This window comes from Oryctolagus cuniculus, chromosome 1 (genome assembly GCF_964237555.1).
Source record: "Oryctolagus cuniculus chromosome 1, mOryCun1.1, whole genome shotgun sequence".
In the NCBI taxonomy this organism is placed as follows: Eukaryota; Metazoa; Chordata; class Mammalia; order Lagomorpha; family Leporidae; genus Oryctolagus; species Oryctolagus cuniculus.
Genome location: NC_091432.1, coordinates 152,033,086 through 152,050,948, shown reverse-complemented (window position 1 = coordinate 152,050,948; position 17,863 = coordinate 152,033,086). Strand labels below are relative to the sequence as shown.

Below are 17,863 nucleotides of genomic sequence, written 5' to 3'. Positions count from 1 at the left end.
GTCACTGAGTACTGGAGTAGTTTGTCTCCTAACATTGTTGCCACAAAAGCTGACCAAGAACATGGTCCAGATCATTGTTATACAGTTGGCTACCAGCAGGCCTTAACAACTGGGTGCTCAGAAATTTTGAGAATTCTTAAAGTCTTCTTATCTGCCCAACACATTTCACAGGGTTAGTTTCCCCAAGTAAATTTGGTAATGTAACATAAAGACATCTCCCCAAACTTTTATTAAATATAATGCAAAGTTATTTCAATGTGATTTCTCCTTGCATGTAAACTGCTTTTAACAAATCTAAAAAAGGGATGAAAAATTATAAAGGAACATCTTTGTGGACAGCAATTATTCACAGGAGAAAATGACAATCAGTATAGGCATTTCACTGAGTATACAGCCCTGGTACTTTCACTGCCCAATGAACAAAGATATTTCATAAACATTAGATCCTCCTCTCTCCACTTGAGAGAGAACAGGCTGTTCTAAGGTGGAGGGATGCTCTTAGCAGCTATTAGCAACTCTGTGAGCTTGGGTATTGTGTTGCTATGAAGCAGCACATTGTCTAAACATAGCCCCTAACTACAGAACCTTAAAAGTGGAAAAAGAGCGAAAGAGCCAGAGAACACGTTCCCATTCATTTACTTATTCATTCACCAAATATTTACTGATCAGGTTGACTGTGTGTATAATCATACCATGCTGAGAGCTGCACAGAGCACAGAGGGCCTGGCTCTTGGAGAGTTTAGATTCCAGAGTGGAAGATAAGACATAGATGTCTCATGGAATTTGCAGATGTGTCCTATTAAACTGCTCATAAGTCCAAAGAAGAGAAGGGAACTATTTTGCTGGATTCTCAGTGAAGTTTTCCCAGAGAAGGAGACGTAAGGGGGGTGACTAGAAGAATGTCTAATATTATAATAGGTAGAGTGTCGCTCCCCGTCTTCGTGGAGGAACGACACTAAGCCCAGCCTAGGCTTCATATCCGAGTCACGGCACCATTATGTCGCTCCCCGTCTTCGTGGAGGAACGACACTAAGCCCAGCCTAGGCTTCATATCCGAGTCACGGCACCATTATGTCGCTCCCCGTCTTCGTGGAGGAACGACACTAAGCCCAGCCTAGGCTTCATATCCGAGTCACGGCACCATTATGTCGCTCCCCGTCTTCGTGGAGGAACGACACTAAGCCCAGCCTAGGCTTCATATCCGAGTCACGGCACCATTATGTCGCTCCCCCTCTTCGTGGAGGAATGACACTAAACCCTGCCTAGGCTTCATATCCGAGTCACGGCACCATTATGTCGCTCCCCGTCTTCGTGGAGGAACGACACAGGACCCTGCGCTGTTCTTTTGTCTGCTCGGCCCTCCCCGGGTTTGCTGCTGGTTCTTCCCGGGTTGGCTACCGACCCTTCCACCTCCATGGAAGGGCGGTTCCCCCTGCCACATTCCCCACTTCCGCGGGGGACCGCCGGCCGGCTCTCTCGGGGGCTGCACAGGTGTTCCTTCAGATGTTCCCCTTAGATGTTCCTGGTGCATGCTGTCTCTCTCCTTTATAGTCCTCCTCCGCCAACCCCAACTCGGCTGCCCATACACTGAGTACGCTGCTCTCCTCCAATCAGGAGCAGGTCCCACAGTTTATTGGTTGAACTGGAGGCAGCTGTGTAGAAGCTGTTTCCCTTCTCAGCGCCATATTGTGGGAAAGCAGATGCATAGAATAAGTCTTAATTCCAGTAACTTAGTCTAGTCCGAGTTGCTCCCAGTTGCTCCCCACAGATCCCCCTTTCTTTTTATTTTTGGCGTTGATACGCGCCTGTCTTCGGTGCCCCGCGGCACACACTCTGCTCTGCTTGCTAGAGTTGCCCACAGGTTCTTACAAGTCCTATCAATCAGGCAAACCGAATCCGGGTCCTCTCTTCACCATGTTGTGAGGAGGTTTTTAGGCGCTGATGCGTGCCTGTGTTCGGTGCCCTGTAGCGCAGGCTCTGCTCTGCCTGCAGGTGCTTACAAGACCTAGCAATCAGGCAAACCGAATCCAAGCCTTCTCATTGCCGTATTGTGGGGAGACTTATTGGTGTTGATAACGTGCCTGTCTTCGGTGACCTGCGGCGCATAAGCTGCTAGCCACCCGCAGGTGCTCATCGCCTCACTAATCAGGCAGACCGAATCCAAGCTCTCTCATTGCCATGTTGTGGGGAGGCCTTTCTATTTCTCTATTTCTCTATCTCCGGGCATTCCTATTTCTCCCATTTTACTTCTATCTTCCAGCATTCCTATTTCTCTCATTTTACTTCTAAACTTCTGTTTCTCTTATCCCTGCGGCTTCCCAGCGCCCGCCCCAAGGCTGCTTCTCGGCACCTCGCCCCGCGGCAGCTTCACGGCTCTGCGCGGCTTCCCGGCGCCTCGCCCCGCCGGCGGGCTCCCGGCTCTGCGCGGCTCGGCTTCGCGTGCACACTCCGCGGTCTCCACGCCCTTCGCGTCCGCACCACGGCCTCGCACCAGCCCCGCGTTCCCTATCTATTCACGCCCCGTGCTCTCTCTGCACGCGGTGGCTTCCGCGAATCACACAGCCCCAGCTCACGTTTCCGCCACCACCGGTATTCAGTCCAAGTTCCCCGGACTAACCTGGCGAATTCCAACCTGGCGGCCCACGTCTCTGCCTCTGGTTCCAGATTTTCGCCTTTTGCTCCCCGGGCTGACTTGAAGAATTCCAAGATGGCTTCCGTCTCCGCCTCGGCCTGCACTCGCGGCTTCATCCTCCCTAACATTTTTCTCTACCCGGTATGTTTCCCTAAGTTTTCTTCCAACAATATTCCTCCCTCATTTCTCCTGGCCTCTCCCCACAGTCTGTATCCAAGTCTAAGTTTCTTATAGGTTTCACTTTCACTTTCAACCTGCAGTCTGTATCTGAGTCTAAGTTTCTTCTTGCTTTCACTTTATTTATTTTTTTTTTTTTTGACAGGCAGAGTGGACAGTGAGAGAGAGAGACAGAGAGAGAAAGGTCTTCCTTTGCCGTTGGTTCACCCTCCAATGGCCGCCGCTGCAGCTGGCGCACCGCGCTGATCTGATGGCAGGAGCCAGGATCCAGGTGCTTTTCCTGGTCTCCCATGGGGTGCAGGGCCCAAGCACCTGGGCCATCCTCCACTGCACTCCCTGGCCATAGCAGAGAGCTGGCCTGGAAGAGGGGCAACCGGGACAGAATCCGGCGCCCAGACCGGGACTAGAACCCGGTGTGCCGGCGCCGCAAGGTGGAGGATTAGCCTATTGAGCCACGGCGCCGGCTTTGCTTTCACTTTAAATCCTAACTTCTTTCCCACAGTCCATATCCGAGTCTAAGCCTAGGCTTTCGATAGCTTCTTCCGGCACCTTTTCTGTCCGGCTTTTCCCTAGGCTCTTTGCTAGTCTCTCTCTCCGGTATTTTCCACTTCTTCCCGTTTCTTCCCTCCTAGGTTTCCTATCCGAGTCACGGCACCATTATGTCGCTCCCCGTCTTCGTGGAGGAACGACACTAAGCCCAGCCTAGGCTTCATATCCGAGTCACGGCACCATTATGTCGCTCCCCCTCTTCGTGGAGGAATGACACTAAACCCTGCCTAGGCTTCATATCCGAGTCACGGCACCATTATGTCGCTCCCTGTCTTCGTGGAGGAACGACACAGGACCCTGTGCTGTTCTTTTGTCTGCTCGGCCCTCCCCGGGTTTGCTGCTGGTTCTTCCCGGGTTGGCTACCGACCCTTCCACCTCCATGGAAGGGCGGTTCCCCCTGCCACATTCCCCACTTCCGCGGGGGACCGCCGGCCGGCTCTCTTGGGGGCTGCACAGGTGTTCCTTCAGATGTTCCCCTTAGATGTTCCTGGTGCATGCTGTCTCTCTCCTTTATAGTCCTCCTCCGCCAACCCCAACTCGGCTGCCCACACACCGAGTACGCTGCTCTCCTCCAATCAGGAGCAGGTCCCACAGTTTATTGGTTGAACTGGAGGCAGCTGTGTAGAAGCTGTTTCCCTTCTCAGCGCCATATTGTGGGAAAGCAGATGCATAGAATAAGTCTTAATTCCAGTAACTTAGTCTAGTCCGAGTTGCTCCCAGTTGCTCCCCACAGTAGAGCTTGAAGGGAACAAAGATGTTGAGACAGTTCAATCCATGACATAAACAGGGCTGGAAAGCAGATTAAAGTAATATTACTGAGGGAATTAGATACAGCCTTAATTTTTGGGCTGTGTTCTATTGGCAATGGATGTCATGGAAGGTTTTGGAATGAAGCAGTTGTAAAAAAAATTAAAAACCTTGAGAATTATAATCAAGGCTGTAGGGAGAGTCTGAAAGTAGGAAGATATGTTATTCTCTAAGGCAGACATTGTAATCCAGGAGTAAAATAATAAATGGTGGAAATGGAAATAATGGTAATGCAAACAGAAGTAAAGGAGTGCTGCAAAGGATAAACTATAAAGGACAGACTTCCAGGTCATGGTCATCGATTGGATACTTTTTTTTATTCATTGAATCAAATAGTAACAGGGCTAGTGGGCTGCAGCTGCAAGAGTGAGCAAGGCAGATTCCTTCCTCATGGACCATGTGGTGCATATTTATTTTCCAATGGAAGTGAAATATGATAAGTTACGAATGAGAGTTACAGGGAGTCAGAAGAGCTCGTGATGGGGGATTTGTTGAGCCAGGGAGAGCGGAATGCTTCCTTAATGAGTGAAATGGGAGCTGAGATGAGAGTGTTCATCAGGTGCAGACAGAAGGGAAGGACATTTCATGCAGAAAGGACCACACGACAAAGCCACATTGTAAGTAGGCAGGACTGAGAGGACGCCAGTGTGGCCTGGATCCCTGAGAACAGAACAGACAGGGGTACAAGATGAGACTGCAGAGATAGTGCCCTTTAGATTAGTGCTACTAGAAGTGCCAGTGCAAGTGAGACAAGGAGCACGTTCCAGAATATAAGTCATCAAAAGTCTTGTTCTGAAAAGAATGCCTGCTGATCAAACAGTATGTTTAATACGTTTTACATTTTACATCATTGTCAGTTATATCTTTATTTTAAGAGCAACAGGAAGTCACAAAGGGTTTGAAAGTGGTGGCTGAATTACAGAGCATGGACCAGAAGGCTACTTGAGTTACAGGAAAAAGGACAAGGAAGGTTGTGTCCAAAAGCTTACTTCCCTGTTGCAATAAAAGACGATCTCTTTGGGTAGGAAACTAGGGACATAGAATGGAGTCTAAAGTGACAGGAGAAGAGTGGAGGACTTCTGGAATAACCACTGTAACTAGCCCTAAGGAAGGGAGTGTATAAAAGAAATGGAAACCGCCTGTCAGTTACAGCAGATGTCAGTTACAACTAGTTGTTGCTAGTCCAGTTGACATTCTCTGTAATTGGATCCACCTGCTCTGGAAACAGGCAGAGAGGATCAATGTTAGAATTGAGAAGAGAGCATTACCACTGTGGTTCAATGGAAAAGTGAGTTGGCTGGGAAGTCTGGATATCACGTTATTAGGAAGGACCAGGAGTAGAGTACTGAGAGTAAGAGGTAAAATGGTATCATTTAACTGTATTCTTGTCCAATATGCCCTCATTAGACTCCCTGAAGGTGAAGAGCCCATCCCTTGTACTTCCCAGTAGCATGTTACTCCCCAGTAGCATGTTACTCCCCAGCATTTCGTGTTGGGCCACATGTGAGCCTACATTGTCAGGATCCCAGAGATCCTGTGCAGGGTCCACTCTCACTGCCAGTGTTCATGGAAGCACGTGGGTGAACCCCCTAGATGCTGAAAGGGGAACTGATGCTACTAAGAAGTCATAATTACATTGAAGTAGAGAAGAAATTATTAGACAAGCCTTGAAAGGAATCTTGCCACACTGACAATAAGTAAGCTTAAGAAAAGTCAATTTTAAATGAACATGTTAAAAGATTAATTGGTATGATAAAGGCTTCCCTGAGCAGCTGCACTTGTCAGTTGCCACAGTATTTAGAAATGGGTGAGCAAGAGAAGCCCAAGAGTAAAGGACAATCACATTAAGTGATGCTGGATGTACAACAAAGAGATCATACTGAAAATTGGAAAAAATAGATAAATTGTAAGTTCCTAGAAGGGAATCCTATACAACAGGGAAAAGAAATGAACTATAGCTTTATATGTCAACATGGATGAACCTAGCAAAAGCAACAGTAAATTAAGTATCAGAAAACCTAGTACAGTGTCCTATGCTGTTTATTTACATATGCAACTGAGATATTGCAATGATGACTACAAATTCAAAAAAATGGTTTCCTCAGTGTCAGTTAGGATGTAGTTGTGAGTGGTATGATGGTTACACTGGTCTGAGATCTTCAACAGGAATGATAAGGTGACATAGCTGATTCGTGGGTATTCCAGTACCACTACATTATTATTCCAGACTGCTGCATGGAAAGTCATTGCTGACCACACCTAGAGAATTTCAGGAGGGAGAGAGAGGGGGGGGGGGGAGAGGAGAGAGGGAGAGAGGGGAGAGGGAGAGAGGGAGAGAGAGGGAGATGGGGGGGAGAGACTTGGCAGTAAGTTGGGTATCCTGAATGCAGTGGTGGGACAGAAAGCTATACACAGAACCACAGAGCAGAGGGCTATCATTGTTTTAGAGACTGGATCCAAATACAAGCTCTGAGGTCAATTATCAGGTTCTTCACTAACTGAGCTGTATTAACATCACTGCTCTGTGCCTGTTTCCTGTTTTGTAGAGCAGACATAAAATAGTGTATCTCTTGTGAACATGTCAGGAAAATGACTTCTTAAACATACTTACACCGTGCTTAAATAACGTCTAAGACATAGAGAGTGCAAGTCCTCAGGGAATTAGCCATCATTATCATCATCAAGACAAAACAGATTCATAGAAACCCAATATAATCCCTGATTCATGAAATAATTTGCCAACAACCGTGTAAGTAGGAACTATAGAGATTAGGAATTATTCGTAGACAGTAATAGCTAGGAAACACTCAGAGGTCCCATCAGTCCTTCAGCCATCCCTTATGGAGTGTCATCTCGGTCCTGGGCACCGCGCACATTCGTCACAAGTTTAGACGGAGTCCTTAAAATGGCGTTGCCACATACACAGTTCACTTTAAAAATTTTATTTGAGAGGCAGAGAGAAAGAGTTGAGCGCCCACCTGCTGGCTCACTACCCAGATGCCCGCAGCAGTCGGGGCTGGGCCAAGAGCGGGGAGCTCCATCCGGGTCCCCCACGAGTGCGTCAGGGAGCCAAGAACTCGGAGGCTGTGCATCTGCAGGACGCTGGAATCGGCAGCTAAACCAGGAGCAGAATCTCGCACTACAATATCGGATGCGGGCATCTTAACGAGTGGCTGAACCGTTGGGCCAAACGCCCGCCCAGAAATCAATCCATTAGGCAACCCTTTGTTAAGCAAACCCCATATCCCAAGAGCCACCACCCCGGGGGCTCCGCCAGCCTCCCTGCCCAAGGCTCCGCCCTCCGAAAGGCGTGGTCTGCGTGCCGACGCACAGCGAGCGTGCTGACGTCTGCGCGCACCGCCCTCTCTGGTGCCCGCCAGAGGGCTTGAACCGAAGCCCCGCGTAACCGAGGGATGAGGAGGGAGCCAACGGCCGGGGCCGCGGGGCGGGAGGCGACGCGGGAGTACGGCGTCGAGGGGTTGCCCTAGCCTGGGGCGCTGAGCCTGTGTCTTGTTGCAGAGCCTCGGGGCCGTGGGGAGCCGGGGAGCCGGGCGGCGAGCGAGGCTTCTCGGTGGGTGTGGGTGTAGCGTGCTCGGCTGGCGTCCCCGGTGGCCGCGGTCTGGCCATGATTGACTCGGTGAAGCTGCGGCGCGACAGCGCGGCGGATTTCTTCTCGCACTACGAGTACCTGTGCGCGCTGCAGGACTCGGTGCCGCTGCCCGCCGTGCGCTCCTGCCTCCGGGAGGGCGTGCTGGACTTCAACGCTGACCGCCTCCGCATGGTGGACTGGGCGCCGCTCCTGAGCACCCTCAAGATCAATAAAGATTTGCCCTTGATTTCCATCAAGAGCTTCTTCCAGCCGTGGCTTGGGGAAACAGGTTTGTAATTCCCGCTTCCAGTGCTGCGACGTCGGGTTTCCTTTTTTTTTTTTTTTTTTTTTTTGGATACACGGTGGAGCCTGGGCCCTAGTGCAGGTGCCCATTGCCCGGGTAAGGTGTGCAGCAGACTGGGTGTGCGCCCGGGTGACTCGGCGATTCATTTTAGGTCTCTCGCTCTCGGCGTTCTCATCCGTGGCATGGCCTTAATCACAGAACCCGTGTTACATGGTGATTGCAAGGATTCCCCGTGTTAATGGGTGTGAAGCGCTTAGCTGAGTTTGGGATGGCATTGAATGTCCGACTGACGTTGCCTATTTTATTGAATGGCTTTTATTGGCTTGATGTAGAATTAAGCGATTAGGGTGTCAATACATCCCAGCCTTTTTCTTCATGTTTAAAACGTTTATATAAGCATTTTGTAAAGTGCTGTACACATGCAAAGCATTTACGAATGTAAGACTATATAATTAGGCATCCAGACCCTTTGGTTATTAGCAAAACATATGAAATAAATCATGACATGTGACAAAATGTTACTCATTCTAGCACTTAGGATGGCATTTTGTACCTGATAGAGCTCAAGTCATATTTGCTGCATTGAACTGGAAGAGGATCACAACTTCTCATTAGTCAGCGTCTAAGCATACGTTGAGATGTTGTTGGAGATATCTGGGGAGGGTGAAAGCGTGTGAATCCAGCCTAAGCTATCGGGAGGGGATGTTTGGTGTGGACTTGAGACGTTAGCTCCGATGCACCCTGCAGGCAGTTGGCTGGGAGAATTGTGGAATTTTGGAGTGTGTAGACTCTTTGTGGCTGCCTTTGTTATCAACCAGTGAGGACTACTGGCTCTGCTCCCTGCAGTCCTCATCTCTGGCTAGGCTGTTCCTCTTCCCTTTTCGACAAGGAAAGTGTAGAATTGTCTCTCCTCCTTTAATAACAGGCTTAATGCAGAAAAGCAGACAAGTTGAAAATGAAAAAAAAAAAAAGAAAAAATATACAGTGAAACAAAAAAACATTCTATCTCCTGCCAACCAGGGATTTTTTTGAACATCTTCATTATTTGCAGATTCTGTATTTGCAACTTCACCATGGTTAAATTGATCTGTAACTGCATAATCAATGTTTGGAACTTTCATGGTCATTCAGGAACAATATAGAGTGGGACGAAATCTGACTCACCTGACATGTGCAAGGGGGCTTTGCCAAGTCTGTGGGAAAATGGAATGAAAAGGTACTCTGAATTTTCCACCAGCTTTTCAAGTTCCCTTGTGTGTTCCCACCTGATTCTTCATCTCTTTTTAATAATGACAGATTTTTGTTAAAGATTTTTAAGGAATAGCATCCTATAGTGGAAACCATATGAGGGTTAGAAGCAGCCTAGAGTTTGAATTCTAAAGGCAAACCCTTCTACGTGCCCCAAGGCAAGTTATTTTGTAAACTGTGGTTCCCACACTTGTAAAATGGCATTAAGACAACCTTCTGAGTGAGTTCTTAGGGTTAAAGCAGATCATGTGTGTAAAGTGTCCTGGCAGTAGAATGAGCTCAGTCTGCACCGAGTACTGCTGGAGTACCCTGTCCTAAAGCATCGTCCCTTCTACCAGGGCTGGAAGCAGGTAGAACAGGGGTGGGGAATGTCCCGTTTGCATAAGGCCTACAAGGTCATTTGGTCTGGTCCTCCTGGGAGGGCCTTAAAATCCTGTAAATCTATAGCAGGCTAATTTTAAGGTGATAATTTTGTAAGACCGTGAATAAATATCCACTGGCTCTTGGCAGAAAAAAGTTCCCTACCCCTAGCATTGTGCATCAGTGCTGTGGGAGAAAAGGGAGTCTGTGGCTTAGAACACAGAACTGAGAGGGAGGTTCAGGGAAGGCCTCCCAGAGGAGGTGCTGTCCTTTGGAAGACTGTGTAGAAGGTAGCCAGGTGGACAGGAAGGAGTAGTCTGGGCAGACCTCTCAAAAATAGCGGAGAATACGCAGGCTGGGGTACAAGATTGGAATTTAGGGTTTGGGGAAGAGCCGAGACTGGCAACGTGTGAGTCTTGCTTGTCCCATCAATCAAGGAGTTCAGTTGATCCTGACGATGGTGGGGAAGCACAGAAGGACAAGGTGGACTTGTGACTTAGGAGCTCACTCTGGCCTCCGTAGAGAAGGCAGGTTAAAGTTGCAAAGAGGGTAAGCTAGTGGCCCAAAGGAAGGCACAGGGCAGAAGGGCTGGATTTCACCTGCTGGAGAATGAGTGGGGCCCGGCAAGCAGTGAGAAGAGGGAGGGCAGCAGGCTTGGGTGACAGTGTACGCAACTTCCTTCCACTGGACCCTGCATGGCAGGAGGGGATAAGGGGTAGGGAGAGGATCTTGGTTATCTTTAATGTTTTAAGAAGGGCCTGTAGGACATCTAAATGTGTCTACCAGGCAGGCTGGGCCCAACATGGATTTGGGCTTTGTGGGGGACAGGTGTGTGAAGGCATGGGAGAATATAGGTTACCCAAAAGGAGGATTCAGAAGATGTGGCCTGAAAGATATTTTAAACTTTTTTTAAATAAACTTAATTTGATTTTCTGTGTTCTTTAACATTTTTTTGATTAATTAATTTATTTGAAAGGCAGAGTTAGAGAGAAGCAGAGACAGAAATCTTACATCCTCTGGTTCACTCCCCAAATGGCTGTAACAGCTGGAGCTGAACCAATCTGAAGTCAGGAGCCAGGAGCTTCCTCTGGGTCTTCCACATGAGTGCAGGGGCCCAAGTGCTTGGGTCATCTTCCACTGCTTTCCCAGGCCATAGCAGAGAGTTGGATCAGAAGTGGAGCAGCTGGGACTGGAACCAGCACCCATATGGGATGCTGGCACCACAGGGGTGGCTTTACCTGTTACGTCACAGCGCTGGTCCCGATCTTTAACATTTTTAAAAATTCACTTGTATTTGAGGAAGAAATGCATTGAGAGAGAGGGAGAGAGATCTCCAATCTGCTGATTTCTTCTCAACCTTGCCCTCTCCCCAAACACATGTGATGGCCAGCTCTGGGCCAGGCTGAGGCCAGGAGCCAGTAACTCAATCAGAGTCTTCCACGTGGGTGATAGGGGCCCAGCTATTTGAGCCATCACTTGCTGCTGCCAAGGGTGTGCATTAACAGGAAATTGGAATGAGGAGCAGAGTCAGGATTCAAACACAGGCACCCCAGTGTAAGATTTAGGGGTCTCAACCTCTTTACTATTTCACTCACCTCTGACAAATGTTTGTTAAATAGATGGCGTTGTGTTTATAACTGGAGAGAAAATAACCAGCCAACGGAAAGGACATGAAGATCCAAGAGAGGAAATGATTTTTTTTTTTTTTTGACAGGTGGAGTTATAGACTGAGAGAGAGAGAGAGAGAGAGAGAGAAAGGACTTCCTTCTGTTGGTTCAGTCCCCAAATGGCCGCTATGGCCGGTGCTGCACTGATCCCAAGCCAGGAGCCAGGTGCTTCCTCCTGGTCTCCCATGCGGGTGCAGGGACCCAAGCACTTGGGCCATCCTCTACTGCCCTCCTGGGCCACAACAGAGAGCTGGACTGGAAGAGCAGCAGCCGGGACTAGAACCTGGGGCCCCTATGGAATGCTGGCTCCTCAGGCAGAGGATTAACCAAGTGAGCCACGGCACTGGCCCCAGAAATGATTGTTGATTTATTAAAATACCTGACCGTTTGTCGTGGGCCTGGCCCTTTTCTAGCCCTGGCTATTATGGAGTGAGCATCATCTGTTACCACTTCTGCAAAGACAGCTTGCCCTCCTGTTGCTGAAGATAGATCATTACTTTCTGTAACTCCTTGAGGGGTGGGAAAGGTCCTATACTTTTATACTTCCCAATGAACTTGATTTAATTACAGAAGTTAAAGATGAACAGACCTTAGACTGAATGTTAGCTTCTTTAATCTGGCTTAACATTTTATGCTGAATATAAGAAAAATGTATTACACACCATTTCTCTTCAAAAAATGTATTACACACCATTTCTCTTCAGATACACTTTGCTCAGCCTTTATCGTTTGCATCCAGTGGATCTAGGGTATGGATTTGAACCTCCTAGATATTGCTGGCTCATTCTTGGTAGGTTTTGCCTGGACTAATACAGAAGCACCTAGTTGTTTTTGCTGGCCTTGAACTCAATGTCTCTCAGTTCATCTGCCTACTTCCTTTTGAGTGATTGTTTTTAAAACAAAAAGATATGTTTAAGATAATACTTCAAGTGCTTTGGCTGCAGAGGACAAGTGCGTGTTGGTTGCCCACCTTGTGTTCCATACATACAGAGGCACTGAAATTTGAGCTGTGTTCTGCTAAGGCTCATGGGGCCAGTTAGCTCTGAGAGTGATTTTTAGTCCTAATCTGTGTGAGGCAGGTGCCATTCTGTGTTTATTCCTTTATCTGGCAGGCATATCCTCCCCCCACCTTTTTTTTTTTTTTTTTTTTAACCCTGCCAGAAATACCCTTGTTTCACCTACCAGGGATTCCCAGTGGTTGTCTGGTCCTCATTACCTGTGAGATAAACAGCTCTCTCCAAGGGGCACTTAATTTCCCAGTCTTCTCCCACTGCCTGGCTCGGCTTTGGTCGTCCCCACCTGCACTGTTTCCAGTGCCCGGCAGGTGTCAAGCTTAGTTGCCTCTGCACAGGCTGCTCTCTCTGGTGAATGCATCGCCCACTCTGACTCCATGCAGCCCCATCTTTTTAGATTCAACTGTAGGGTTATCTTGAAGCTCTCCTTTGGGTGCAACTTGCTTGCTTCCTGAAGACTCTATGTACATAGTTTGTGTTTTCATGCTTGGGTTCTTTTGAGTTTATATGTGTCTCTTTACAGACATGGGTCATTTCTGTGCCATAGTACAGGATGGATGCTTTTTAGTGATAAACTTTATAATGAAATCACTTATTTTAGAATAACTTTGCTTTAGGTTCTGATATAAACAAGGCTTGCAGAAGTCGGGTTCCTGCGATAAGATCCAAAGATGTGACCTTCCAGTTATGTAAAGCTCTTAAAGGCTGCATATGTGCATCAAGTGTGCTAAGGAACCTGGAGCTAAATGGACTAGTCCTGAGAGAGAGAGATTTAACTATCTTAACAAAGGTAAGCTGTCTGAGTGTGGCCTGCAAACATTTGGTGGTTGCTTTTAGGGGAAAAAAACTCATCACATTTTTTTACTTTTTCCTCCCCATTAAAGGGATTGAATAAATCGACCACGTTGGTACACCTGTCTCTTGCAAATTGCCCAATTGGAGATGGAGGTTTAGAAAGTGAGTTAAAATCTTGTTTAATTCTCATCCCACCAGACTGGTCTCATGTTTCCTTAAATGCCACATTAATTCCTATCTGTCTCTCTGCCTGATGCTGCCCCTGTCCAGACTCTCCTCATGCCTGTTCAGACCATGGTCTGATAAAGCTCATCATCCCGAGTACTCTGTGAGCTCATTTATCTTAAGGTTGGGTTAAGCCACAAACCACACAAATATATGCTGTTTGGTCCTCTGTTTTTTTGTTTTAATGTTTGTTCATCTTTTAAGGTTTTTCGTCAAGAAATATTTAGGGGAAGAGCAATAGTTGATGTATAGAGAAAATAATCATTATCTTTAAATAGTTACAGCATTTGTGTGCAGTCAGCTTTATTATACTGTGGGATATGATAAAATAGAAAATATATGCAAAGTGCGATGGGGTATTTTCCATTAAAGGCAAGCAAATGCAGTGGAGGGTCACAGAAGTAATCACAGAAGGTGACTGTTGGTTGGGCTCTCAAAGAATTAGGGTTCATTGTATGCAATAGTGGTCTAGAGGGGTAAGAGAGCCTGCATTTCAATTTGAGGAGACTGAGTTTGGGGCCCTCTATTTTCTGTTGCTTTGGTATATAGTATCAGGTGCCATAGTATAGAATAGCACCCAACCAAATTCTGGGATTATAGTTGACACTTAAATTATTGATTGATAATCGAGATCGGGGTATGTCTTTGGAAATGAAAATAGGAAGAATATTATGTTTTTTAGATTTTTCTATGCTTTCAAATGTCTCAAGAAGTTTATAGTATTTTACTGTGTGATTGGTAATGAGTTTTGTTAACCTTCATAGTTTTCAATTTTAGCATCTAAAAAGAATTAAACTATTGTAGTAAACTGGAGTAACACTTTGTTATTGTTAAGTGTTACTAACATTTTAGAAAGTACCAATCCATCCATTGCTTGAGAAGATTGTAGATAGTGATATTAAGAATTACTACTAGGATAGATGTAAGAAAAGTGAATAAATCAAGATAGACTAGATTGTGCAGACTCTTTGTTTTACTGTGTCTGTGGATTTTTCTCCTTTCAGTAATTTGCCAAGGTATAAAGAACTCTGTCACTCTTAAGACAGTCAACTTCACGGGCTGTAACCTGACATGGCAGGGAGCAGATCACCTGGCCAAGATCTTAAAGGTGACTTTATATTCAGACTTTTGTGAAAATATACTGTGTGCTTAGAGCACGTTAATGTGATATAAGTAGACAGTTATTTTTATCTTTTGATGTATTTGGTGACTGCAGTTTCAGTTTATTGAAAGAAAAAATGACCAGTTTTCAGCTTGGGGTTCTGCTGCTTAATAAAGGTAGTATGTTTTTCTTAGATTTAAAATACATTATGAACAATTTTTTTAAAAGATTTTATTTATTTATTTGGGAGGTAGAGTTATAGTCAGTGAGAGAGAGAGACAGAGAGAAAGGTCTTCCATGTGCTGATTCACTCCCCAAATGACTGCAATGGCTGGAGCTGAGCTGATCCGAAGCCGGAAGCCAGGAGCTTCTTCTGGGTCCCCCACGCAGGTGCAGAGGCCCAGGCACTTGGTCCATCTTCCTTTGCGTTCCCAGGCCATAGCAGAGAGCTGGATCGGAAGAGGAGCAGCTGGGACTAGAACCTGTGCCCATATGGGATATCGGCACTGCAGGCAGAGTATTAACCCACTGTGTCACAGCGCTGGCCCCTGAACAAGGTTTTTTATTTTATTTTTTTTTTCTTTTTAAAGATTTTATTTATTTGAAAGAGTTACAGAGAGAGGTAGAGACAGAGAGAGAGGTCTTCCATCTGCTGGTTCACTCCCCAGTTGGCTGCAACGGCTGGAGCTGCGCCCATCCGAAGCCAGGAGCCAGGAGCTTCTTTTGGGTCTTCCATGCGGGTGCAGGGGCCCAAGGACTTGGGCCATCTTCTACTGCTTTCCCAGGCCACAGCAGAGAGCTGGATTGGAATTGGAGCATGCGGGACTAGAACCAGTGCCTATATGGGATGCCGGCGCTTCAGGCCAGGGCTTTAACCCGCTGTGCCACAGCGCCGGCCCTGTGAACAATGTTTTTGAGGTGGGCACAAGCATCTCAGTTTTTACTCTAGATCCTTGCTGCATACAGAGATAAGAATTTTAAGTGTATACTAGTAACAGTGACATGCACAGAAAGGAAAAGGATTTATTCGACACGAGGGAATAAACATACATTTATGTGTGAATGAGGGCTGCCCCACACAGAAAAATAACCATCGTGAGTTGGCCAGAGGATTGCCTGTGAAAGAGGTACGAGATCAGTACTTCTCAGCAGTACCCCTAAGTGATGAAAAGAGAGAGCTCTGTCCTGTTCTCAACCTCTTTTGTGAGGCAAGGCATGGTACCTTAATCGGATATACAAATGGAATAAGGTCTTAGCATGCATGCTGGTCCCAGTATGAGACAAGTGCATCCTGGGATGAAGGCATATCAAACTAGCAGTTAAAGGGATAAACACTACTTTGCAGAGTAGTAAGAATTCCAGCTTGCCCAAACTTTAACTAACTGCCTAGTTATACCATATTATATTTGTGGATTTTTAATTGTTGAAAAATATTTGTTGTGGCATTGGAAGAAAGTAGACTATTATGACCTTAAATGACCTTAATGACTCAAATATTTATCATTAACTGCTATAGTTAATAAACTAATAAAAATCATTCCCTTAACATTTTGTAAATCTAAATTGCTGCTTGGGAAGCCCCATCCCCTGTCAGAGTACCTGGGTTGGAATCCCAGGTCAGTTCGTAATTCCAGCTTCCTATTAATGTGCTTCCTGGGATATAGTAGGTGATAGCCTCTACCACCCACATGGGAGACCTCAGTTGAGGTCCTAGCAACCAGCTTCTGCCTGGCCTGGCCCAGGTCAATACCGGCATTTGGGGAGTGAACCAGAGATGGAAGTTCTCTGTCTCTGTCATCTGTTGTCTCTCTTTGCTTCTCAAATTAAATAAATAAATAAAAATATAAGATCAGATTAGTTATCTTTAAAAAAAAAAGGAGGAAAACCTATTTCATCTACCATTCTGTGGATTAAGCGAACTGATTTGTATTAAATAGTGCTAATAAGTGCTGTTACTCATGCTTGTTATTTTATTAATGGTTTTTATACAATTATTCTTCTTGTTAAATTTAAAATTTTTAAAATCTATTTGGAAGAGACAGAGAGAGAGAGAGAGAGAGAGAGAGAGAGATGTTCATCTGTTGGTTTAGTCCCCAAATGTTTGCAATGGCCAGGGCTGAGAGAGAGAGAGAGAGAGAGAGAGAGAGAGAGAGAGAGATGTTCATCTGTTGGTTTAGTCCCCAAATGTTTGCAATGGCCAGGGCTGGTCCAGGCTGAAGCCAGGAGCCTAGATCTCCATCTGGGTCTCCCATGTGGGTGGTAGGGGCCCAGGTACTTGAGCCATCATCTGCTGCCTCCAGGTTGCACATTAGTGGGAAGCTGGATCAGAAGCAGAGGACCCAGGACCAGAACCAGGCACTCCGACATGGGGTGTGGGCATCTTCAAGCAACTTAACTTGCATCAAATGCCTGCCCCTACGTTCATTCTTGATAGAAAAATAACACTAACAGTTTTCCTTTAAAAGTGTCATTGCATTGGAACTTTGAGTCTTTTGTTGTTCAAGAATATACAGTCATCTCTTGATATCCTCAGTGGCTTGGTTCCAGGACCCTCCATGGATCCCGTGAATGTTCAAGTCCTTTATGTGAATAAAATGGCCTAGGATTTGTAAATAGCCTGTGCACATCTCCCATATATTTTAAATTATTTCTGGATTACTTACAATACGTGATACTGTGTAAATGCTGTGTAAATAGTTGTTATACTGTTACAGCTGCTCAGGGAATGATGATGAGAAAAAAGTCTACAGGTCAGTACAGTTGCAGCTTTTTTCCTGAATATTTTTGATTCTTGGTTGGTTGAATCCATAGATACAGAACTTGCAGATGTAGAGGGACAACAAAATATTTTTCTTTTGAAGTCTAATTCCTGTTTTGAACTTTTTTTTGAACTTTTTTTTTTTTTTTTTACTTTTCGAATATAGAGACCCGATTATAAAATGTTTTTAAGACAGTACCTGTAATTAAAAATCAAACCATCAACTTCCTAAGGCATATCAAACTGACTTTGGGATTTCAGGTCTCTAAAGTTGGGATGCATATCCTAAGAAGTATGAAAGATAATTGAATTAGGAAAAGAAAAATATTAGAATGCTATATTGATTTTTGTATCATTTGAAAAATATCTGTTGTTTCTATATAGTTTATAATGTGCACAAAATATATGTGCAGAACTTCTTGTATATAATTTATTCATAAGTAAGATACATGCTAAAGCATGTTTACTTGTGGGATGTCCGGTCAAGTGTTTGGATAACCACTGGAGGATAGAATTACAGAATTCAGAAGCTTGATAATGATAGAATTTAAAACCAATTATTTGACTTGGCTGATATGAAAAATAAAATTCTTCTAAATTAATAAGTTGTCAGTTTATGTAAGTAATGAGCAGTAAG

General features: G+C 45.7%; 1 protein-coding gene and 1 long non-coding RNA gene across 7 annotated transcripts in view; one reads left to right on the top strand and one right to left on the bottom strand.

Annotated features, from left to right (window-relative positions):
* Positions 1–206: 206 nt before the first annotated feature.
* On the bottom strand, positions 207–7,479 carry LOC127491293 (uncharacterized). The gene is made up of 2 exons (XR_007919864.2): positions 7,144–7,479; positions 207–4,147 (listed from the first exon to the last, which is right to left on the bottom strand). It is a non-coding gene; the product is annotated as an uncharacterized lncRNA (long non-coding RNA).
* Positions 7,480–7,497: 18 nt separating this feature from the next.
* Positions 7,498–17,863, top strand: part of CEP78 (centrosomal protein 78) — a 65,976-nt gene continuing 55,610 nt past the window's right edge. For 5 of the 6 annotated variants that reach the window (XM_070050504.1, XM_070050501.1, XM_070050493.1 and 2 more), the window contains exons 1-4: positions 7,498–8,043; positions 12,964–13,136; positions 13,231–13,303; positions 14,371–14,474. In XM_070050504.1, the coding sequence (XP_069906605.1) occupies positions 7,791–8,043; positions 12,964–13,136; positions 13,231–13,303; positions 14,371–14,474 (603 nt within the window). In that variant the 5' untranslated portion in view covers positions 7,498–7,790. The remainder of the gene's footprint in view (positions 8,044–12,963; positions 13,137–13,230; positions 13,304–14,370; positions 14,475–17,863) is intronic. The other variant, XM_070050495.1, reaches the window with a different exon arrangement.